The 26,245-nt window shown below is 46.0% G+C and overlaps 1 protein-coding gene across 1 annotated transcript in view; it reads right to left on the bottom strand.

The window, feature by feature from the left end:
- The window catches only part of ZNF831 (zinc finger protein 831), a gene marked incomplete at both ends in the record, with an annotated part of 71,728 nt that overhangs the window by 33,145 nt on the left and 12,338 nt on the right, over window positions 1-26,245 (bottom strand). The window contains one exon of the mRNA XM_079720105.1: window positions 16,160-16,311. Within this exon, the coding sequence (XP_079576231.1) occupies window positions 16,160-16,311 (152 nt within the window). The remainder of the gene's footprint in view (window positions 1-16,159; window positions 16,312-26,245) is intronic.

The following is a 26,245-nucleotide window of genomic DNA, read 5'->3' as shown; positions in this document are numbered from 1 at the left end:
TGAAAATGATCACTAATGTCGGTATGGAGGGGGGCACGGAAATTACTTTTTCGTGTCTCTGGAAGTTAGAGAAGTAAACAAGCCAAAATTTAAAGAGTTTTAGCAAAGGGAAAACCTTGGAATGGAACTTTCATTCTTTTCCTTCATGTCTGAACTTGGGCAAGACTTCTAATTAGGATGGAGAATGGCCACGACATCCCCCTCCTGACCCCATGGGGCCATACTGAAAATTAGATGAAGAAAAACATTTGGAGGAAACTCTCCAAATGCTCAAGCAGGAAGCAATGCCTGTTGGACCAGATTCCCCAGTGCTCCCTGCCAGCATCCAACGGTGGGGTGAAGGCCACCGAGAATGCATTTATTTAGAGGAAGACAGTGTCCCTAAGAAGAGCTCATCGTTGCCAGGGAGGTGTGAGATGGGATGGGGCAAGAGCAGAGGATTATTCAAATCCCTTTGTCTCCTCTACCTTTGGGGCCAGTCTCACCCCGGCAGGGAGAGCACCATCTGTATCCAAGTGCATAAATTCATGTGCCCCCAAGTGTCGGCTCAATACCACGTAGCTCCCTAGCTGAAATTCACTGTTCCTTGATTCATCGCTTTGACTTGCAGATGTCTTTCCCAGACCTGGGTGGAAATATAGCCCATGGTCCCCCACTGTCAGCCAGGATAACCAGCACACCTACAAAGTCCTTTACAGGTGACAGAGCATCTTTCCAACTCACCATCTCATGTAGCTTGGGTGTCTCAACAGTCCTCTGGACAGATGAGTGGGATATTTCTAGACTGCTCTCATAGGCTTTTCAAGGGCCAGGTTAGTGAGTCAGCATAGGTGAATGTCTCGGACACCTGCGGACTCAGAAATGGCCCCATTTCACAGATGAGGATCTGAGGGAAAGAGAAGGGATGACCTTGGCCAAGGAAGTGGTAAGAGGAGAAGTCAGGACTCAAATGAACTCTTCTGACTCCAAAAACAAAGTTTCTTCCCCTGCCCTACTCTTGGCCTAAGGGAGGCTGAGAGAGAGGGAGAGGGAAGTATTTGGTTTTTCAAGGCCTACTGTAGGAGGAAGCTGGGTGAGATGAAGTATCTGGCCTGAGAAGGCCCCTGTCAAAATACAAACAATAAAAACAGAACTGTGTTCTCAAATTCTAGCTAGAGGTTGAAACCCAACCTTTGTCTGTTCAAAGGGAGATTAGTAAAGACTTTTAGTTGGGCAGGTGTTAAAGACATATTAGCATCAAAACAAGACTTCCTTTGTGATGTAAGCAAGAGGCTTAACAGGGAATTGAGAACGACCTTCTCATTAGGACTCCATGTAGTTGGTCTATATAACAGTATTTCCCCTCTGGGCTCAATATTGGTGACACCATTCTGCCTCCCCTTGCCACTAATCCCTTAGTTACAATTAACCCTAAAGGCCACCTGTCTCCAAAACCAAAGCAGCCTTGCCCCTCCTGAAGACCAGGTCACAGTGGAGGTGGGAAGATCCAACAAGGGGAGCCCGGAACCCTTCATGACTTTGTCCCCCATCTGCAGGTCTGTTGAAATCATCACTTCTCATCTTGCCTCATCCTCTCATTCCATTTGTCTACCAGCCTTCGACATAGAAAATTCTAGAACAGGACTCCTTTTGTGGGTTTTGCTGAGAAGGGGCTCTCCCAACGCAAAGGTGAGGACAGTTTCCAGAAAGTCCTTCCAAAGCAGAGCAGTCTCCATTTCAGGTTTGGGATTGAAGGTAGGTGCCTCTTTTGTTTTTAAAATTTTTTAACATAATACACATTTATCTTTCCAATATCCAGATTTCAACCTCTTTAAATGACTCTACGGCCCTGGCCTCCCACCTCCCCAGTGGAACTGGCCATGAGTGCACTGGCCACTTTTGCCCTCCCACCTTCTGTTGGCGCAGAAATCAGAATTCAGATCGTGTCGCCCCGTTTCTTTAGGAATCTGTTAGCGATTGCCAAGGGAAACACATAGCATTTTAGGTAAATAAGTAAATAGTAGTTAAGTGCTGTGCACCTCCATTTCCAGCAGTTTAGTGTGGATGGCAAAAATCCTGTATGATCCAAAGAGGAGAAAAGGAATGATAAAGAGGGACAGGCTGCGGGTCTCCGTAGGGGGCCGCACTCCCCCTGCAGTGGGTGCCCCGATGGAGGGGCCTTGGGGATGAGCGTCGGAAGCACGGCCCCCTCCTGTTTTGTTCCTGCTTATGCTAGCCCACTCTCCCTTCCCGCTCCAGCCGGTCTTGTCAGGATCCCTCATTTGGAAGCTTAATCATATCAGCGAGCTTACCGCATTGCATGTGTAATGACTTGTTTACCAGTCTGTGCCGGCTCCCTCTGCCAGACTGGGCTCTCCCTAAGGACAGGGTAGTGTCGTGTTCTTGTCTGCCTCTCATTCTGCTCCCACACACTGCCTGGCACAGAGCGGGCCCCGCTAATTGCACAGGAACTCTTATCTATTTCACCAAGGTGTCTCGGTCCACCAACTGGTCCCCAAGCTCCTTGAGGAGAGGACTCATGGCATCTTGTGCTTCTCCCCTCTCAGGGGGCATGACTGCTCACACAGAGATGCTGAATTCCATTAAGCCATGAGTAAGAGGCGGTTTGGACATCTGGGCCCCAACTCTTTTGGGAAACTGTCTCTCCTCTACTCTTAAGGGCTGTAGCGGAGGTGGCCCCAACCCGTCCCTCCATACAAGGACAGGGGCCACTCAAATCCCCAGTGACTGGTTCAGGAGAGACGCCTACCCCCAACCAGGCCACCCGGATTCAGTTTGGGGACTTGGGTTATGGAAAGGAGTCAAGCATGTTCGGGCAGGGTAGGTACTAGAGGAGCCAGTGATACTGACCCAGAAGAGCAACCAAGAGATGGAGAGAAACTGAGTCCGAGTGACATCATTGGTACCTCTGGATCCAGCCATGCCTTAAGCCCCCTTCTCTGTCCCATGAGATGATGAATGTTTCTGTCTAGGTCAATTTCAATTGAGTCTCTTTTCCCCACACCCCAAAGAGTCCTTTCTGATACAGGCATGCAGAGTTGAAATTTCCACCTCTGGTAGAGCAACTTTTCAGAGAAAGATAAGCAAGGTGTCTGTTTGGGGATAACCACAGCTTGCAAAGAGAAACATTGCTATCATATTGGCAGCTGCGGCTCCACGAGCCTTCTCATTTTATTCTGGGAGCCTGGACTGTGGCCCCAAATCCCACACTAAACCAGAAGGGGCTGAGAACTTCATCGCTCTGGCTTCTGTTTATAATGAGGAATGAAGACAACGCTCAACCTTTGACTAAAGCCTCACATATTACTGTTTGCTCTGTCGAGCTCCCGGGCGGCCTGAGCTTTCTGGGAGGTAGCTGAGTAACACTCAGTGCTGGGCAGCCTGCAAATCAATTAATCTCTTCTGCAAATTGCTCACCGGGTCTAATGAATTGGCTCGGCACAGAGGAAGTCCCGTGTGGCCTTGTGTCCTTTGCAGTGACAGACCTCTCTAGGAGCAGACTAAGACTTCGTGCCTCGGCCGAGGAACAAATCTATTAATATTTGGAGAGAACATCAAATTGTACCCAGTGGACTTAAAGTTTGGTCAAGAGAAACTCACTTCTCTGTGATTTAAAAACAAAATAGTCTACTCATCCCTCCATGTTTTTTTCCACTGGATAATGCCAGCCTTCCTCATGGTCTCTCTGGGGAAGGGACCCCCCCAGTGGGATGCAAGGCACAGGTGGAAAGGCCCTCCTGGCCATGGGCATTCGAGGTAGCGTCTTTTACCCATCTTGCAGATTTTTTTAAAGTTTGATAAGATCAATGAAAGAAGTACTCTAACATGCTATTTATGGGAATGTGAAATAGAAAGCAACTTGGAAATATCTATTAAAAATATGCAATGTAACAAAACTACAATGCGGTATCACCTCACACCGGTCACCATGGCTATCATCAAAAAGTCTACAAATAATAAATGCTGGAGAGGGTGTGGAAAAAAGGGAACCCTCCTATGCTGTTGGTTGGAATGTAAATTGGTGTAGATGGAAAACACTATGTAGGTTCCTCATAAAACTAAAAATAGAGAGCTACTATATGATCCTGCAATCCCACTCCTGGGCATATATCTGGAGAAAACTCTAATTTGAAGAGATACATGCACCCCAGTGTTCACTGCAGCACTATTTACGATAGCCAAGACATGGAAGCAACCTAAATGTCCACTGACAGATGAATGGATAAAGAAGATGTGGTGTATATATATACAATGGAATATTACTCAGCCCTAAAAAAGAATGAAATAATGCCATTGGCAGCAACATGGATGGACCTAGAGATGATCATATTAAGTGAAGTAAGATAAAGACAAATATCGTATGACATCATTTATATGTGGAATCTAAAAAAAATGATACAGATGAACTTATTTACAAAACAGAAACAGACTCACAGACATAGAAAACAAACTTATGGTTACCAGAGGGGAAAGAGGGTGGGGGGAGGGATAAATTAGGAGTTTGGGATGAACATATACACACGACTATATAGAAAATAGATCATCAACAAGGACCTACTGTATAGCACAGGGAACGCTACTCGATACTCTGTAATAACCTATATGGGAAAAGAATCTGAAAAAGAATAGATGCATGTACATGTATAACTGAATCACTTTGCTGTACACCAGAAACTAACACAACATTGTAAATCAACTATACTCCAATATAAAATAAAAATTTTTTAAATGTGCAACGTAAGAAAGACCCAGTGATTCTTCCTCTTGGGTCTTCCCTAGAGAAGCCCCCTGCTTGGGTCAGGGAGTCATGGACAGTGGATCCAAAGAGCACGATGCCATAGTGAAGTACTGGCAATGAGGAACTGTCCATTACTGAGAGAACGACCAGCTAAAATTACAGCAGCCCCACCCCGAGAGACTCTGTCCCTACCTACACTGCTGAGATACGTCTATATGTACTAACAGTGTGGGAAGACCACAAAATGTTGTGGAGTTAACCAAAAGCAAGCTGCACAATGAGATGGGCAGTGTGGTACCACTCATGTTAAACACAGACATACACACACATGTGCACACGTGCACAGAAATAACGATCTGGCAGATGCCCTCCTAATTCCAAACTGTAGTTTTATCTGAGAGGGCCATTGTGAATGGGGGTGGTGGTCAAAGTGAACATGAGCCTTATTACCATATTTTAATGTGTTAAAAGAAGCATGGTTCATGATTACATGCATAACTAAAAACTAATAATTAACTTTTCTATTCCTCTAGGTGGAGCATCCCTTTTTTCCGAGTTCTTTTTCAATGCAAACCTGCCCAACCTGTTTCAGGAACTTTCTCATCAGTCCCCTAGGTATCCACTCTACCTACCCCAAGCCTCTCTCCACCCTGCACCTACGTTGGATGGTCTTCCCTCTGCCCTCCTCTCCTGCATCCACATCCACCAATGGCTCCCCACTCTCCTCAGGAGAAGGATGAGCCCACACCAAGGTCTCAGATGTGCCTGGTCCCTCCCACCTCCTCTCTCTGCACCCTGGGCATTTCGCACCATCCCTCCTTCAGCCACGGAAGCCTCTGGGTCAGCATCTCAGATTTTGTGTGTGTGTGTGTGTGTGTGTGTGTGTGTGTGTTTGGTACGCGGGCCTCTCACTGTTGTGGCCTCTCCCGTTGCGGAGCACAGGGTCCGGACGCGCAGGTTCAGCGGCCATGGCTCACAGGCCCAGCCGCTCCGTGGCATGTGGGATCTTCCCGGACCGGGGCACGAACCCATGTGCCCTGCATTGGCAGGAGGATTCTCAACCACTGCGCCACCAGGGAAGCCCCATCTCAGACTCCTACAAATGCAGAGTTTGAACCTGCCTCGGAGACCTCTGACACCCCCAAGTCCCACCCCCATGAGGCAGAAAAGGTTCGGTCTGCAAGCAGGGTCTTTGCAGAATGTTGGTCCATGGCCTCTACAGCCAACTCTGTTGAATGCAGAGTTTAAACTGATACAGGTGAAGGCCTTACAAGAGTTGAGGAAATCCCAGATAGGACCATAGAAGCCAGGGGGATCTTACTGACAGAGAAAAGCGGATGTGACAGCACAAGAAAGTCCCAGGGAGGGGTTCAGACCCCCAGTAGGCGGTGAGTCCCAAGCTTAGTGTTAAATAAAATGGAATCACCCAGTGAGAAAGCTATTCTCCCTACATCCCTCTGATTAGGGAAAGACCATCTCAGCTGCGTGCTAATATATCTCTATCACCTCCCTAACGCTTCCAAATCTCTTTTTAAGCAAAGGGAGTGTACCTAGGGCTCTTGGTCTTCTGCCCACAACAGTCTAGCTAGAATTTATTTACCAAGAAAATATTGTTCATAGCATTTTCTTTCTGTGAAGTTCTCTTAATGGCATGTGATATTGGCTTTCCATTTTTGGTGTCAATAAACAGTTTTTTTTAAAATAAATGTATTTATGGTTTTTGTCAGTGAGCTTAAATGGATCACATAAGCAACTAACTGCACAGGTGACATGCAGATGTGACATTTCTGACAGCAGGAAACACCATGGACCCCCAGATTCATCATCTGGGTGGCCCTGGGCAAGTCACTGGATGCCTCTCTGAGTCTCAGTTTCTCTCTCTGCAAAATGAGAATGAGTCACTCATCACAAGTCTGTTGGGGTGATTAGATGTGGGTGCAGCTCCTAAACTGAAAGTGCCCTCTGAGTTTAGTTATTGGGAGATTTTTCTAAAATCTCACTTTTAAATGTAGCCCCGAATCACACGGTGTTTACTGCCAGAAGCCACGCCAGCTGCAGGAAATTGCAAACCCAGAAACTCGGTGGAGTTCTTATCGTTCAATAAAGCATCTCCCTCAATCAATATGACTTCAGATGTGTCATCTGGGCACAGGGCCACGCTGGGCTCCTCTTCAGCGTTCCAATTTTAGTCCGTGTACCGGCAGAAGCAGCACAGCTTCCAAAGTGCCCGGCAAAAGCCCGAATAATTAACCTCAACCACATCAGTGTTCTCCATTCAGTTCCACAAAATGCGTTTCTAAGGAAATATATAAGAGTGCTCTTTATATCACGGAATGTTTTAATGTATCCCAGCATCGGAGTAAATAGAACAGGTCTCAGTTAATGGAGCAGGTCCTTTTACCACAAAGGATTTCAATAATAAAAAAAATAAAAGTTGGTATGTCATCGGCTAGAGAGAAAGAGATGTGCACATAAACACAGAAACAGGGCAAACCTAATTATGAGATTCTTTTTTTGCAGCCCAGGGTCAATAACTGTGATATTAGGAAAAGGGTAACAGGGCTGTGGCTGCTGATGGGTTTTAAGCTCCCAGAGACTAGAATGTCCCACTTCAAATGCAAACAGAGTTGAATGACGTTGCGCTCACGCCCCCGCCCCCACCGCCCCCGTGCCCCACGTTCTGGAAAGAAAAGTCTTCATTTCAGAGCGGTGACCTCATCAGGAGAGATGCATCAGGAATTGTATAACCACAACAAAAGAGAATCTCAGTAGTGGCTTTTGCTCAGGTGGTGTCACCCACTTTGTACGGACGTGTGGGTTTTTCAATTGCTTTTCCTAATGGAAAAATAACACTCAAATGCGAGCACACAAATGCGCACGCGCGCACACAACACGCACTTGCAAAGCCGCCCCTCCTAAGTCCCTAAGACCCTCACTTGGTAAGTAAACAGCGGAGAGATCGTTTTCATAACAAGCTTAGTGGTGAACTTCCCCTTAAGCTACAAAAGATGGTCTTTCTCTGACCGTTAATTACACGGGCGTAATTGCCAAGTGGAGAACGGCCCCCCAATTCTTAAAGTGGCACCAGGAAGACAGGTGCTCAGGTAAGATGAGAAACCGCCCCAGCAGGGGCCCATCACACATTCAACTTAAACCCTGAGTTCTGAAACTCACTACCTCCTACACAGATCCAACATCTCAGTTAATCCCCCGGCAACAAGCCAGTCCAGGAAGACGTCATCACAGTTTCAGACACTTCATGCTGAAACCAAATCGCATACACCACACGGCCAAGGCGGGACCTTTGAGCATTCCTCACCAGAAATTGCTGTTTGTTGTCAAAGCAGCCCGGATGGACGGACTGCCTTTTTTCTTTCCTTCCTTTCCCTCAATGGTCCTCAAACATGTTACGCCTGAGTATTTCTGCTCAGAGTTGTAGACACCGTTCATACTCTTATGATGGATTTGTAGAATTTTCAAAGATAATTTTGACTACTGCTGGCTTTGGAAACACATCCCCCACTCAAGATTTGGTCCCTCTGTGGTGTAAGAGAGGACCCCAAGTTAAAAGACATCAGAGCGAACACCTGCCGGCTCAAAGCTCCCATCTTTGTCTCGCCAGAGCTCTCACCTGTAAAGCGGAGGTGGCATTAGATGATCCTTACGGGTGAAGATGGCGATTCCACAAATCTGAATCTAGCAAGGGGGTAGGGGGAGCTGGAACTTTTTTTTAGATAAGGAAGTTTCTTTTATGAGGAAAAGAACGATGAAGTTTGCTTTTATGCTGCTTAGCCCACCGCCATCCAAACTCGATACCCACTGGATTCTTCCATTGCTGACACATCCCCAAAGCACCATCAGGAACGAAACCTCCAGATTGCATGCCCCTTCCTTCATTCTTAAAGATTTGGGGGCTGTTTTTGAATGTCCTTTCAACTGAAGGTGAGCTTAAAGGAAGCTTAAAATAAGGAGACTCACTTCTGCTGTTCAGTTGGTCATTCAACAAACACTACGGATCTGCTAGGCACCTCGTGCAAAGGAGAAGATGACTTATCAGCTGGACAGGGTCCTGATTAGCTGAGATCACTGACAGGGAGGAAAGACCATGAAAAATGAACTCATTCACAATGGGGACCAAAATTTCACAGTAAACAGTGGAAAATTAAGGACTTGGAGAATTTATCTTGAAAAACCATGAAACCTAATGTTGTGAAAATAAGCAGATGAACCTACAAAAATGAAAGTAAAACAAACTTCCAGTTTGTGGGTTATAGTGACAAGCTATGAGCTAATTGTTAACATCCACAAAGGTTAATCGAATGTTGGTGGGGGCAGAGTACATTTTTCCACCAAACCATAGGGTAGAACAATGGGCTATTCTTCACTTTCACATTTACTTTCAGAGCAAGATCATCGAGAGAGACTTTTTCCCGTCCAAAAAATATTCTAGACTTTCCTCAAGTTTTCTAAGGGCTTCTCTTAAGTCTTTGATGTTCCCGTCACTCTCTGGAATTAGCCTCACCTGTTTTCTCTTCTTCATTACCTGATTCTGCCAATGGGAATGAATCAACCCAGTGGTCACTCCCATCAATCTCATTAAATTCAATGTCTTGAGCATGATTTGGGGCTTCACGTGGCAATCAGTTTACATGACATTGTGAAAGTCAATCTAAAGGGCAGGGATGGAAAGTAACGGTAAGGAGAGATGGAGAGAGACAAAGAGAAGTGTTTGAATGGGGTCTAAATGTATCAGCAGTCAGTTTAGTAGGGACTGTTCTCATCCTGTGACAGTCACTGCCTCCCCAGCCAACCTCCGACTGGGAGGTGAATCCCATGAAGAACGTCTGGATTATGAGGACTGTCCTCAAGGGGAGGTCTGCTCTCCTGGGGATGTTCAACTACTTGATATCTAAGAACCATTTTTTACCAGTCCCTTCAGTGAAGCAGCTCAAGTGTCTGAGATTAAATCCACCTAACTCCACACCTCAGCCCTGATCTGGAAGTGACCCTGGGTGAGGAAGGACATTCTTTGAAATAGGAACAACGCTGCAGTTCTTAGTCACATTCAGCCTGGGGCGTTTGGTAAGTCAACGATACTTGATGTCTCCAAAGAAACTTCCAGCTCCCTCCACACCTTTGCTGGGAACTTGGATGGGATGGACCACTGAATTTAGGTTTTAAAAAAGTTCACTCAGTATCACTCATCATTAGAGAAATATAGATCAAAACTACAATGAGATATCACCTCACACCAGTCAGAATGGCCATAAGCAAAAAGTCTACAATTAATAAATGCTGGAGAGGGTGTGGAGAAGAGGGAACCCTCCTACACTGTTGGTGGGAATGTAAACTGGTGCAGCCACTACAGAGAACAGTATGGAGGTTCCTTAAAAAACTAAAAATAGAGCTACCATTTGATCCTGCAATCCCACTCCCGGGCACACATCCGGAGAAAACCATGGTTCGAAAGGATACATACACCCCAGTGTTCATCGCTGCACTATTTACAATAGCCAAGACATGGAAGCAACCTAAATGTCCATTGACAGATGAATGGATAAAGAAGATGTGGTATATATATACAATGGAATACTATTTTTTTTACTCAGCCATAAAAAAATAATGAAATAATGTCATTTGCAGCAACATGAGACCTAGACATTACCATACTAAGTGAAGTAAGTCAAAAAGAGAAAGACAAATACCATATGGTATCACTTATATGTGGAATATAAAATATGACACAAGTGAACTTATCCACGAAACAGAAACAGACTCACAGACATAGAGAACAGACTTGTGGTTGCCAAGGGGGAGAGTGGGTGGAGGAGGGATGGATTAAAAGTTTGGGATTAGCAGGTGCAAACTATTATATACAGGATGGATAAACAACAAGGTCCTACTGTATAGCACAGGGAACTATATTCAATATCCTGGGATAAACCATAATGGAAAAGAACATGAAAAAGAATATATATATGTATATATATAAAGAATATATAAATGTATATATATATAAAGAATATATATATGTATATATATAAAGAATATATAAATGTATATATATATAAAGAATATATATATGTATAACTGAGTCACTTTGTTGTACAGCAGTAATTAACACAACATTGTAATTCAAGTATACTTCAATATAAAAATTTAAAAATAAAATAAATAAAAGGCATGTGACATTCATAACAAACAAACAAAAGAATAAAATAATGCCATTTGCAGCAACATGGATGGACCTGGAGATGATCATACTAAGTGAAGTAGGTGAGACAAAGAAAGGCAAGTATTCTATGATATCGCTTATATGCGGAAGCTAAAAACATACAATGAACTTATTTACAAAACAGAAGCAGACTCACAGACATAGAAAACAAACTCATGGTTACCAAAGGGGAAAGGTGGGGGGGAGAGATAAATTGGGAGTCTGAGATGGACATAAACACACTACTATATTTAAAACAGGTAACCAATACGGGCCTACTGTATAGCACAGGGAACTCTGCTCAATATTCTGTAATAACCTAAATGGGAAAAGAATTTGAAAAAGAATAGATATATATATGTAAAACGGAATCACTTTGCTGTACACCTGATACTAACACAACATTGTAAATCAGCTATAGTCCAATATAAAATAAAAATTTTTTAAAAAGAAAAATATTAAATTCGGTGATGTTGGAAAGTCAAAAAAATAAAAATAAAAAAAATGAAAAAGTTCAGTTCTAAGGAGAGTCTCAAAGATCCCAGTCACCATAAAATCTTATAAATTAGGTCTCCATCCTTCATAACTCCTCTGGCCTTCTGCATGCAGATGACTTCACTACCAAGCCATCTGTTAATTCAAATGATTAGTACCAAGCTATTGGAATAGTTGAAAGTAGAGGGAAATTAAGCATCCTTTTAAAAGATATTTTTCAAAAACATCCTCTCTCTCATTTTCATAAATTATTGACAGGAAGTTTCTCCAAAAATAAAGAGGAGAAAGAATCCGTTACAATATCTTATTTCGGCCCCTGGATACAAGTATTCCTGTCTACTTATTTGAAAATGTTTTGCTGATTCTAATTGGCCTTCAAGGATCAGGACCAAAGGTTTTCCCTACCTTCGAATTGGGAAATTCCCCTGCAAAGGTTATTCTCAATTTCTTTGTTGGGTTTCATCAAGTTCCCCCAAGTTACAACCCCTCAGGTCACCCAAAACAGATCACCCTATCATTGTCCTGCTGTGGAAACCAGGTCCTCCCCCCACAAAAATATACGTTTGCATGCATTCACAAGTATACTGACGTGCGCGCACACGCGCGCGCACACGCACGCGCGCGCACACACGCACACACACACACACACACACACACACACACACCGTGAGGTCAGCTCTCTCACTGAGCAGCCAGCTCTGATCTCTCCAACCAGGACCTGCCAGGTCAAAGGAGACAAGAAATTTGTTTGTAAATGGTGGGCGACCAAGGCCCATCTTTAGGTTCCTTTGAAGTTACAGCACTCAGTCTTCAAACACCCAACACTCTGAGTGCCTGTCAGTCTGCTGTGAAACATTGGCTTTGGGAGATGGTGTAAATAAACTTCCCAAGATCCTTTGATTTCCAGGTGGTATTTATTTTAATGCACTCTACCACCTGCCCCCAACCCAGTGGTGTCCATAACAGCCCGTCCACCCCGGGCTTGCTGGTTTACCCCACCCGCCATCCCTGTTCCCTCTCTGACACTTCAATAAGGAATGGGGGTGGTGGAGTGATTAATATTCCCCGGGCGAATGCTTAGACCACACCCCACAGGCTCACATCTGCCCTGAGTGGACATTGTGGCGGGAGGGAGCCCTTTGAAAATGGGCACCAGTGACCCAGACCTCTGACTCAACTGGATGTTCCAATAACAAACATGAAAGTGCAGACATTTGTCACCAGCCTGGGCTGTTGCTGCAACATTATTACCTACATGGGGGGAGGGGCACTAGGTTCCCAGGGGGATTTGCATTACATTTGGCCTCTCAATCTTAGCTCCACATTTAGATTTCGTTTCTGATTTTTTTTCTGTTTGGGGCTGGTTTTATCCCCCATTCACTGGAGCCCGCAGTTTGCTCTTAGGATTTTGGTAGGAAAGGCTGATGTTGAGATCAGAAGTGTACAGAAGTGGGATTCTCCCAATGTGGAGGGAGAAAGGCCATTCCTGAGGCCAAGAGAAGCTGGTAAAGGAAAGATGGCATGGAGAGGACCATGAAAGATCAGAGGCTTTCCAGCTGGTCTCTCTGCTGGCACTGGGGCCCCCAGGGGTACCATGAGCAGATGGCGTACACATGTAAATTAGGAAGAGGCAACCACTTCCACTGGAGAATGTGTGGAAAGGTGTCCCCCACCCCCTTGGGAGAAGGAGGAAGGAGCTCCTTGCTTTGGGTTGACAGCCCCACAGTCAGAGCAAAAGGCTGCACCAACCAGTGGTGGCTGGATTTCAGCCCCTATGGGCACCATCCACACAGCCACACTCAGAGGCCCTGCCCGCCCCCTATCCAGCCGGCCACAGGCCTTCTTCCCAAAGAGAAGCGAATAGGGCCCCTTACCCAACACACCCGTCTCACGATCGAAGCTGCCTGTAGTCACTTGGACAAGATTCCCCGCAAGTGTGAACACATCCTGCTGGGTGGGGGGCTGGGTGATCCCGTTTTAATGAATACACACTGATTTAAGCTTATAATAGAACTTTCCTGCCAAAACTGTTTGCACACCCTAAGAGCACAGATGATGGGCATTACTGTAAATTGAGTGTTCATGGGTGCTGCTGCCTTTTTCACTTAGAAACACATTTTAAGGTCCCTTCTGTCGGTTCCCAGATAGGGGGAAAGTTGTTGAAGTGGTCAGTGGTTGAATCATGCCTCCCCCTCCAAGTGCTAGGCCACAGAACCTGTGACTGTGACCTTACTTGGAAAAAGGTATTTGCTCATGAAATGAAGAATCTCAAAATAAGATCATCCTGGATTTAGAGCGAGCCCTAAAGTCAATGGCAAGTGTCCTTATAAGAGAAAGACAGAGGGAGCTTTGACCCACAGAAACACAGGAGAGAAGCCCTGTGAAGATGAAGGCAGAGATTGGAGTGATGCGGCCACAAGCCAAGGATGCCTGGAGTCCCCAGAAGCTGAGAGGCAGGGAAGGATCCTCCCTTAGATGCTTCGGAGAGATAGCGAGACTCCTGGCCTCCAGAACTGGGAGAGAATACACCTTGGACCAAGGTGTTTTACATCTTGGACCAAGTTTGTGGCAATTTCTTCGGCTGCCACAGGCAATTTTCTTCCCCAGTCCAGAAAGCCTCTGTTCTATTCTCCCTACACCTGAATTTCCAGAAGAAGCCGTCTCCCTCCCGAGAAAACTCCCCCTTTGGGCTCTTCCTCCAACCCTGACCTTGTCCTCTGCTAAATAACAGGCACACTGGTTACCACATGCTCCACACTCACTCGGCACTCAGCATACGCCAGATCTTAACACACGTATGCTTATTATGCTCAGGAGATAATTACAATCAACATTTATCACCTGCCTTGGAGTCCGCAAATTCCCTGCCGCACACGAGCTCGCTCTATCCTCACACTGAGCCATTGGGTGGGCAAGACCTCCATCAACGGCCTCGCTATACAGATAGAAGATTCCCAGGAGGGAGCTCACTGACCCGCCAGTGTCATTCCCCACGTGATTTGAGCAAAGGATGGCCAGCAAGCCTGTCTCTGTCTTCACCCTGAACCACATTTATCCAGAGCAGGGATTGTCATCTTTTCCCTTTCAGTTTCTGGCATGGAGCTTAGCAATGGAAACATGGAAGCTGATGTGCGTTTCCAGGAGCAGCTTGATTCAGCTCTATTTAGGGTGCTGGGAAGAGAGCTGGTGGGAAAGCACTGCTATTAGGGACAACTGACAGTTCTGGTGGGTTCTGTTGTGGAGGTGGTATCGCCCGTGAACACCCCAATGGGCAGTTCCATTGGCTGCATCTACCTGACCAGGAGGAAAGCAGTGGAGTTCAAGGTGAGGACCCACAGAAAGGGCAAAGCTGGGTGCCCTGATTGCATTTTTTTTTTTTTTTTTTGCGATACGCGGGCCTCTCCCTATTGTGGCCTCTCCTGTTGTGGAGCACAGGCTCCGGACGCGCAGGCTCAGCGGCCATGGCTCACGGGCCCAGCCGCTCCGCGGCATGTGGGATCTTCCCGGACTGGGGCACGAACCCGTGTCCCCTGCATCGGCAGGCGGACTCTCAACCACTGCGCCACCAGGGAAGCCCTCTGATTGCACTTTTGTCTACACCCCCTCAGCCTCCCCCAACAAGGTCTTAACCCTTGACGTTCCATAAAAAGACAGTGCTTTTCCTTCCACAACGGGCCATCCAGTTGAGTAAATACCTACCTTGATTTAAACTCTCACTGAGCAAAAGACTAATCCTCGTCCTTGCCTGCCTACCAGAGAGGGCGTGGGGGTTGGAGGTGGGGGGGTCGAGGGGCAGCATGGAAGCACCATCTGCCCGCAGGGGGCGCTGGAGCCACACAGAGGTGGAGGAGGAGGGGCCCCAGGCAACTGTCTCCAGGGACCAAAACTGCAGCCAGCAGGCAGAGCCGAGGGTCAGCCCTTGAGCCAAACAGACAGCAATCAGCCACGAACGGATGGTAATTCAGTCACCGCTGGCCAGATGGGACCGGCCACCTTCTCAAATATGGTCTCCATCTTCCCCAGTCAACACACTGCCAGCAAGGCTAAGGCTGGGCTCGTGACTGCCAGGCGGAGGGGAGGAAGGGACGGAAATTGTGGTCCAGAGAAATTACGCGATTTGCCCTCGTTGCCCAGCGATTGCACCTTAAAATAGCCCTTTTCCAGGAAGCAGCCTCCATTAGTTCATCCTTTGTTGGTTTCCGAGAATGATGGAGAGGGCCCCTCTTACCACCGCCTGTGGAAGCATGTTCCCTGCAGCCCTCACATCATAACTGCTCCCTATTCTTCTATCTCACACTCATTCGAAAGCCCATCCACTGACCCACTTTAGCCTCACAATGGCCATGTGGAAAGAATCCAGTGAACTTCCTCTTTAATCGTGGGGAAAAAGTAGAGGCACCCAGAGTTCCAGTTCAGGTTTTCCAGGTCCTGGAGGGAATCTGTACTTGGACACAGGGCTGGGCACCCGTGGCCAGTACTTGAGGACGTTTGTTGTCTTCTCAATATTGGATTCTCAATATCCTCACCCAGGACCCTCTCCCCTAGTTTAGGGTCTCGACTGTCCCACAGTGGTGACACTTTTGTCATCACCCCACACGCATCCGTCTCCCTGCTGGACTTCAGGCTCCGGACAGCAAGGATGGCTGCTCTGCTCATTTCACATCCCAGCAGCCTGGTGCCCGGTTTGGATCCACCTCCAAGGAGACCCTTACCTGCCGTTTCGGAAGAAGCCTGCCCGCAGGTCCTGTGTGGGGCCAGCCCCTCGGATGGGGGTGAACGGCTGTCTTTTCTCAGCACCCAGTGTGGCTTCCTCAGTCTGCTGGCTCTCAGCTGGAAACGACTTTGCAAGAAATTCCCTTTGTACCTGGGGGACGAGAGCACATGGGCAGTGATCAGCCTTGAGAGTGTGTCCGGGAGCTCATAGGCACAAAAATCCAAGACAGGATGCCCAGAGGATAAAACCCAGGTCCGTGTGGGAAGCCTGGGAGAAGACAGGGACGTGAGGTCCAGGCAGCTCGTCAGCTGTCAGAAGCCCCTCTTCCCTCCAATCCTCATTCTCCTGCCAGGACGTGGGGAAGACAACAGGACACAATTCAGGCGGCCGTTGTAGGGATGAAATGAGATAGTGCCTAGAAAATGCTTCCCACACCACTTAGCACACAACAAGCACTTAATAAAGGTCAGTTGCTGTAATTAAATACTGAATTATATGGTCTTGACTACTTACTAAACAGGCTGTCCAGTAGAACTTTCCACAGTGATGGGCGTCTTCTATAACCTGCATGGACCAATACGGTGGCCACTAACCACAGGCAGCTCTAGAGTGAGTGAAGTGTAGTTCATGTGTCCGAGGAACTGAGCTTTACATTCAATTTCATTTTAATGAGTTTAAAGAGCCACTGGTGGCTAGTGGCTACCGTTATTGGACAGGTCAGGCCTAAAGCGTCTCCTCTGAAAAAACGGGCATCACACATGCTCCCCCCAGAGAAGCTCTTCCAGATCATCTGGTCTATGTAAAATAGAAAGCTAGTGGGAAGCAGCCGCATAGCACAGGGAGACCAGCCCGGGGCTTTGTGACCACCTAGAGGGGTGGGATAGGGAGGGTGGGAGGGAGGGAGACGCAAGAGGGAGGGGATATAGGGACATATGTATATGTATAGCTGATTCACTTTGTTATAAAGCAGAAACTAACACACCATCGTAAAGCAATTATACTCCAATAAAGATGTTAATAAATAAAAGGTGAAATAAACATTCAAAAAAAAAAATAATCTCTAAAACAGAGCCTTCACATCCCAGGGGGAGGGCATGACAAGGGTAGAGAAAGAAAATAGTGAGCTTCTCAACATCACTAACTTTAGAGAAATGCTAATCAAAACTACAATGAGGTAGCACCTCACACATCAGAATGCCATCATTAAAAAGTCTACAAATAACAAATACTGGAGAGGGCGTGGAGAAATGGGAACCCTCCTACACTACTGATGGAAATGTATATTGGTGCAGCCACTGTGGAGAACAGTATGGAGGTTCCTCTAAAAACTAAGCATAGAGTTATCATATGATCCAGCCATCCCACTCCTGGGCATACACCCAGACAAAACTATAATTCAAAAAGATACATGCACCCCTGTGTTCATAGCAGCGTTATTCACAATAGCCAAGACATGGAAACAACCTAAATGTCCACTGACAGATGAATGGATAAAGAAGATGTGGTATATATATACAATGGAATACTACTCAGTCATAAAAAAATAATGAAATAATGTCATTTGCAGCAACATGAGACCCAGACATTATCATACTAAATGAAGTAAGTCAGAAAGACAAACAGCATACGATACCACTTACATGTGGAATCTACAATATGACACAAATGAACTTATCTACAACACAGAAACAGGCTCACATACATAGAGAACAGATGTGTGGTTGCCAAGCGGGGGTGGGGGGGTGGAGAGAAATGGATTGGGAGTTTGGGATTAGCATATGCAAACTGTTATACGGATAAATAGCAAGGTCCTACTGTATAGCACACGAAACTATATTCAATATCCTGGGATAAACCATAATGGAAAAGAATGTGTATATATATATATATATGTGCATGTGTGTGTGTGTGTGTGTGTGTAACTGAATCACTCTGCTGTATAGCAGAAATTAACACAACACTGTAAATCAACTATACTTCAATAAAATAAATTTTAAAAAAATACTGAGCTTCTATCTACAGTTTCTTTTTTTTTTTTTTTTCGGTATGCGGGCCTCTCACTGTTGTGGCCTCTCCCGTTGTGGAGCACAGGCTCCGGACACGCAGGCTCAGCGGCCATGGCTCACGGATCCAGCCGCTCCGCGGCATGTGGGATCTTCCCGGACCGGGGCACGAACCCGTGTCCCCTGCATCGGCAGGCGGACTCTCAACCACTGTGCCACCAGGGAAGCCCTATCTACAGTTATTTTTATCTAGACTTTCTTATATCTATTGTTGCAGGCCCTTTATAATGTACATAATACATTAGGGGAGTAGAACAGATGTATAACTGGTAAATGAACAGTTGTGCATTTCTTAGGGTGCAGCCAAAAGCAGACCAGCAAGCTGGTCTAACCCCCCACTTGGCAGGTGAAAGAACGGAGAGGCAGAGCGCCTGCAATATGCCCTAAGACTCGAAGCCCTGTAGCCAGTTGGGAGCTAAACTCTTGACTCGAGTCCCTGAACCATTTTGACCATTATCGGTGGTCAGCTCTTTGAAAAGATCTTTGCACCGCCTCTAGCTGCCTGGCTGAGCCACAGGGACTCCCTTCCCTTTGCAAGCCTCAGTTTACAAGAAATCTGTTCCCTCGATGATGCTCTTTAGAGCCACCAGGCTGGGGAGGAAGGTGAGGTAACCTGCTTGGCCATTTTTCTTTCTCATTTGTCTGAGCTGCCGCCAACATCCAGCTGCAGTCCCCTAATAATCAGGGCTGCTTGCAGAATTTAAGTAAGATCTGCAGAATTCCGTATCCTCTTGGGTGCTCATTTTCATAGCAGCAACAAGGAAAAAGTGACTTTTTCTTCATCTTTTTCATGTTTGGGAGAGGCTCCACTTACAGGCACTATGGCCTCCCGGGTCTTGGGCAGGAGCTGTCACTCCCCAGGGGTGCCTTCCTGGTTCTTTGAAGCAACCCATCCCTGCTTGTCAAGACCCCAGGTTCCTGAAAGACTATCTGAGCCCAAGTGGAGAGCAACAGGGCTGCCGTTCTGCTAATCACAACCCCCTGAACCAGTCGGGGCTCCTGCTGGGCCGGGGGAGAGTGATTTCCAAGTACAGAGACAAAGGCAGGAAGGAAGGTGGGAGGTGTGGGAGCAGTCTTCCCCTGTGTGCCGTGGGTCACCTTTGCCCCCAGTCAGTGGGTGACTGCCACAAGCTGGCAGGTGTTAAGAATGGCACAGTTTGAACTGCAGCGAGGTTTGCTTTTGGAAAACGGACAAAAGCGAGGAACTGCGCTCAATGAAAATAACTAGGAGACCGCTGAGAGAGCTCCAGCCTCTGGATTCAGATCTCATTAAGGCGAAATTTGGACCCTTTTGGCCTTGGGGGGAGCCCAAGTGGATCTTGGCATTGTCTTCAAAGCAATTTTTGTTTAGTCATGGGCAGGGTCTACTTTTTTCCCTCCTGTGTTCTCCAGAACATTCTGTGTGCAGCCCCTCCTAGAGCAGCATCACCCTGGGAAAGGACAGTCAGGGTGGGGCAGGTCCTGCACGCTCGCCGTCACCCGTCCTGCAAGGCCCCTCGCAGTTCAGCAGATGCCATTAGCGCCTGTCTCCACCGCCTTCACCGGGCTGCTTATCTGTGGCCGGCTGCTGAGACCACCTTCTCAAGAGGGCTGCCCTAGGCCAGTGGGAGCCAGCTTGCCTGGAAGGCCTGGGAGAGTGTGCACACCCCCCATGAAGGGCCCTTAGCCACTGACCGACTGTCACAGGGTATGAGAGCCCAGTCCCTTTGCCTCTGAGCAGGACCATCTCTGGGACGCACTCCACACTCCAGAGCTCCCTGTGGGATCAGGCACGACTGGACACCCAAGCCCGCATCTTTGCTGAGTTCTTCCCTCGCCCTTGTCTGCTTCCGACATCCCTTACAAGTCTCCTGAGAGCCCTCCCTGCGTAAATCTCTTGTACAAGAATCCCCGTCTCAGGCTCTGCTTCTAGGCAGCCCAACCTCAGATGCAAGGTTAGAGTGTCGCCCCTGCTTCTCTTCTTCTCACTCCCATCCGCTTATTTCCCCCAGAGGCACTCGGGCATGTTTGCCAAACCTCCTTAAATAGGCATGTATGCTTATAAATATGTAGTGTCGCTTTTGTGCGTGACATTGTACCACAGAACCATTCTTATTCTCACTTTACTTTTACTCAAGGCTATGTTTTGAAGATCAGTCTAGATTTTTGTGTTCATGTCTAATTTTCTGCTTTTAGCTGTCTTGTATGGTGCTTTACATTTTGTTTTAATAAGCTGCTATTTAAGGGCCAGACTTTAAATCCAACTCATACTTGACACACCCTCTGCTCTCTTGGTCTCTGTAGATCTTCCTGTAAGAGCCGACATTATCAGCACTTACAAAAGAACAGCACAATATCTTTGTTTATAGACCTCATGGAAGACCAATCAGAAAAAAGCTTTCTTACCCCAGGTCAGCTCCAGCCGGGGCACTGATGACTGGTGGACCAAGGTCAAGAGCGCAGGGGACACCAGCTTTGACTGGAGTCCAGTGGGAAGCTCACAAAAGGAGGCAGGGTGAGGTTTGTCATTTATCTTGATGCCGGTTGACAGCCATTGACCGCCCTGCCTACTCCAATCCCACCCTGACCCCCATGCCCACTGTCCCTTTTATCAGCCAGGTCTTGGAAGGTAGATCCAAGGAGGCAGACTTGCAGGTTTGCGTGGCCTGCCTGACACATGCTCATCCTGGGGAAGGAATATGTGGTCTGTCCTATTATCCTCCTCACTTTCCTCTCTTGATCCCACAGGGAGTGACAAAGCAAAGAGAAGTGGAGTGGAGGTATAGCAGACCCTCAGCATCCCACCAAACCGGACTTGGGACTGGGGTCAAAGCTCTGGTGCCATGGAGCACGTCACAGAGGGTCTCAACCATGAGGAGTGGCAGCCACCTCGTCCCTAGGTCTGCGTCTCCATCTCACTTCAGAGTTACCTCATTGAATAAGTAAAAAGTGAGCAGACACACGCTTCAGACTATAAACATCTGCTTTATAAGGAAAAACACCATCAATTAAGAGATTTCCATCCTCTGTGTGTCCTCCTGTGCTCTCCCCTTCTGTGATGAATCTACATTTTTAGGGTTTACAAAGCACCCTTCACCCATATAACCTCCAATCTCCTCCTCACTCATCCCGATTCACTTGGGGCTTCACAATTCATTGTTCATTTGTCAGAAGCTCCCTAGAACAAGGCTCTGAGCGTTTCATGCTTCGTACAGCACTGTACACAGTTACAAATTAATCAATAAAATCCAATTCCATGGTCCAGTGCCTGCTCTGGGCACAGCCGAGACATTGTTTCTGAATGTTCTGAATCTCTAGGCCTCTAGTTAATGTCAGGGCAATTAGGTGTCCAAGTATGAATTTTCTACATTTTTCCCATTTCCACTCTGAAAATGGACCCTGCCTTTTCTAACCCCTCTAACTCATGTGCTTTTATTAATGACAACACCCATTTTCATTACAGTGTGGTGTTGGGAGTTGGCAACAAAGAGTCAAATGATACAGAATGGAGGGCCCTGAAATAAACTTCAGGTACAAACGGGAAGTTAAAATACAGCAAATAAGTGAAAAAAGGGGATTGGGCCAGGGGTCTATAAGCTTTTTATATAAAGGTCCAGGTAATAAATATTTTAGACTTTACAAGCCACATACAATCTCTGCCACACATTTTTCATATACATATATATACACATATGTGTGTGTACATATATATATATATATATATATATATATATATATATATATATATATATATGTATTGGGTTGGTCATAAAGTTCGTTCGGGTTTTTGGTACCATCTTACAGACAAACCTGAACGAACTTTTTGGCCAACCCAGTATACATATACACATTCTTTTTAAAATGCAAAAATCATGCCTACCTCACATACAGGTATACAGGACGTACACAGGGCATACAGAAACAAGCCAAGAGCCAAACTTGACCCAAGGTCCACTGTTTTCTATATAAACAAAAATAAAAATAAATCCTTCTTTACATTAATATATAGAGAGAAAGAACATAAGAGACTATCTTTTTCTATTTGTGTCATTGGGGGCTTGAGACAAGGAAAAATTTCTTAGACAAGAACAAAATATAATAATCGTAAAGGAAAAGGTAACTCCATCTGACTACATCAAAATATGCAATTTCTTGATGATCAAAGAAGCATAAGCAAGGTTAAAAAATAAGAAGTCCATTGCTGACTTCCGGGGAAGATGGCGGAAGAGTAAGACGCGGAGATCACCTTCCTCCCCACAGATACACCAGAAATACATCTACACGTGGAACAACTCCTACAGAACACCTACTGAACGCTGGCAGAAGACCTCAGACCTCCCAAAAGGCAAGAAACTCCCCACGTACCTGGGTAGGGCAAAGCGGAGAGATTCCCCCACAAAGGATCGGCGCCGACCAGCACTCACCAGCCCGAGAGGCTTGTCTGCTCGGCCGCCGGGGTGGGCGGGGCTGGGAGCTGAGGTTCGGGCTTCGGTCGGAGCGCAGGGAGAAGACTGGGGTTGGCGGCGTGAACACAGCCTGAAGGGGGCTGGTGCGCCACAGCTAGCCGGGAGGGAGTCCGGGGAAAAGTCTGGACCTGCCGAAGAGGCAAGAGACTTTTTCTTTCCTCTTTGTTTCCTGGTGCGCGAGGAGAGGGGATTAAGAGCGCTGCTTAAAGGAGCTCCAGAGACAGGCGCGAGGCGCGGCTAAAAGCGCGGACCCCAGAGACGGCGTGGGACGCTGGGGCTGCTGCTGCCGCTGCCAACAGGCCTGTGTGCGAGCACAGGTCACTGTCCACGCCCCCCCTACCGGGGAGCCTGTGCAGCCCGTCACTGCCAGGGTCCCGGGATCCAGGGAGAACTTCCCCAGAAGAACGCACGGCGCGCGTCGTGCTGGTGCAACGTCACGCCGGCGCCGCAGGCTCGCCCCGCCTCCGTGCCCCTCCCTCCCCCCAAGCCTGAGTGAGCCAGAGTCCCCTAAGCGGCTGCTCCTTTAACTCCGTCCTGTCTGAGCGAAGAACAGACGCCCTCCGGCGACCTACACGCAGAGGCGGGGCCAAATCCAAAGCTGAGACCCGGGAACTGTGAGAACAAAGAAGAGAAAGGGAAATCTCTCCCAGCAGCCTCAGAAGCAGCGGATTAAAGCTCCACAATCAACTTGATGTACCCTGCATCTGTGGAATATATGAATAGACAACGAATCATCCCAAATTGACGAGGTGGACTTGGAGAGCAAGATTTATGATTTTTTCCCCTTTTCCTCTTTTTTGTGGATGAAAGGCTCTTGGTGCTGCACCCAGGAGTCAGTGCTGTGCCTCTGAGGTGGGAGAGCCAACTTCAGGACACTGGTCCGCAAGAGACCTCCCAGCTCCACATAATATCAAACGGCGAAAATCTCCCAGAGATCTCCATCTCAACACCAGCACCCAGCTTCACTCAACGACCAGCAAGCTACAGTGCTGGACACCCTATGCCAAACAACTAGCAAGACAGGAACACAACCCCACCCATTAGCAGAGAGGCTGCCTAAAATCATAATAAGTCCACAGACACCCCAAAACACACCACCAGACGTGGACCTGCCCACCAGAAAGACAAGATCCAGCCTCATCCACCAGAACACAGGCACTAGTCCCCTCCACCAGGAAGCCTACACAACCCACTGAACCAACCTTAGCCACTGGGGACAGACACCAAAAACAACGGGAACTACGAACCTGCAGCCTGCAAAAAGGAGACCCCAAACACAGTAAGATAAGCAAAATGAGAAGACAGAAAAACACACAGCAGGTAAAGGAGCAAGATAAAAACCCACCAGACCTAACAAATGAAGAGGAAATAGGCAGTCTACCTGAAAAAGAATTCAGAATAATGATAGTAAAGATGATCCAAAATCTTGGAAATAGAATAGACAAAATGCAAGAAACATTTAACAAGGACCTAGAAGAACTGAAGATAAAACAAGCAACGATGAACAACACAATAAATGAAATTAAAAATACTCTAGATGGGATCAATAGCAGAATAACTGAGGCAGAAGAACGGATAAGTGACATGGAAGATAAAATAGTGGAAATAACTACTGCAGAACAGAATAAAGAAAAAAGAATGAAAAGAACTGAGGATAGTCTCAGAGACCTCTGGGACAACATTAAACGCACCAACATTCGAATTATAGGGGTTCCATTAGAAGAAGAGAAAAAGAAAGGGACTGAGAAAATATTTGAAGAGATTATAGTTGAAAACTGCCCTAATATGGGAAAGGAAATAGTTAATCAAGTCCAGGAGGCACAGAGAGTCCTATATAGAATAAATCCAAGGAGAAATATGCCAAGACACATATTAATCAAACTGTCAAAAATTAAATACAAAGAAAACATATTAAAAGCAGCAAGGGAAAAACAACAAATAACACACAAGGGAATCCCCATAAGGTTTACAGCTGATCTTTCAGCAGAAACTCTGCAAGTCAGAAGGGACTGGCAGGACATATTTAAAGTGATGAAGGAGAAAAACCTGCAACCAAGATTACTCTACCCAACAAGGATCTCATTCAGATTTGATGGAGGAATTAAAACCTTTACAGACAAGCAAAAGCTGAGAGAGTTCAGCACCACCAAACCAGCTTTACAACAAATGCTAAAGGAACTTCTCTAGGCAAGAAACACAAGAGAAGGAAAAGACCTACAGTAATGAACCCAAAACAATTAAGAAAATGGGAATAGGAACATACATATTGATAATTACCTTAAATGTAAATGGACTAAATGCTCCCACACAGATTGGCTGAATGGATACAAAAACAAGACCCATATATATGCTGTCTACAAGAGACCCACTTCAGACCTAGAGACACATACAGACTGAAAGTAAGAGGATGGAAAAAGATATTCCATGCAAATGGAAATCAAAAGAAAGCTGGAGTAGCAATTCTCATATCGGACAAAATAGACTTTAAAATAAAGACTATTAGAAGAGACAAAGAAGGACACTACATAATGATCAAGGGATCGATCCAAGAAGAAGATATAACAATTGTAAATATTTATGCATCCAACATAGGAGCACCTCAATACATAAGGCAAATACTAACAGCCATAAAAGGGGAAATTGACAGTAACACATACGTAGTAGGGGACTTTAACACCCCACTTTCACCAATGGACAGATCATCCAAAATGAAAATAAATAAGGAAACACAAGCTTTAAATGATACATTAAACAAGATGGACTTAATTGATATTTATAGGACATTCCATCCAAAAACAACAGAATACACATTTTTCTCAAGTGCTCATGGAACATTCTCCAGGATAGATCATATCTTGGGTCACAAATCAAGCCCTGGTAAATTTAAGAAAATTGAAATTGTATCAAGTATCTTTTCTGACCACAACGCTATGAGACTAGATATCAATTACAGGAAAAGATCTGTAAAAAATACAAACACATGGAGGCTAAACAATACACTACTTAATAACGAAGTGATCACTGAAGAAATCAAAGAGGAAATAAAAAATACCTAGAAACAAATGACAATGGAGACACAACGACCCAAAACCTATGGGATGCAGCAAAAGCAGTTCTAAGAGGGAAGTTTATAGCAATACAATCCCACCTTAAGAAACAGGAAACATCTCGAATAAACAACCTGACCTTGCACCTAAAGCAATCAGAGAAAGAAGAACAAAAAAACCCCAAAGTTAGCAGAAGGAAAGAAATCATAAAAATCAGATCAGAAATAAATGAAAAAGAAATGAAGGAAATGATAGCAAAGATCAATAAAACTAAAAGCTTGTTCTTTGAGAAGATAAACAAAATTGATAAACCATTAGCCAGACTCATCAAGAAAAAAAGGGAGAAGACTCAAATCAATAGAATTAGAAATGAAAAAGGAGAAGTAACAACTGACACTGCAGAAATACAAAAGATCATGAGAGATTACTACAAGCAACTCTATGCCAATAAAATGGACAACCTGGAAGAAATGGACAAATTCTTAGAAATGCACAGCCTGCCAAGACTGAATCAGGAAGAAATAGAAAA

This window comes from Hyperoodon ampullatus (genome assembly GCF_949752795.1).
Source record: "Hyperoodon ampullatus genome assembly, chromosome: 14".
Classification (NCBI taxonomy): Eukaryota; Metazoa; Chordata; class Mammalia; order Artiodactyla; family Ziphiidae; genus Hyperoodon; species Hyperoodon ampullatus.
This window is presented reverse-complemented; position numbering and strand designations above follow the sequence as displayed.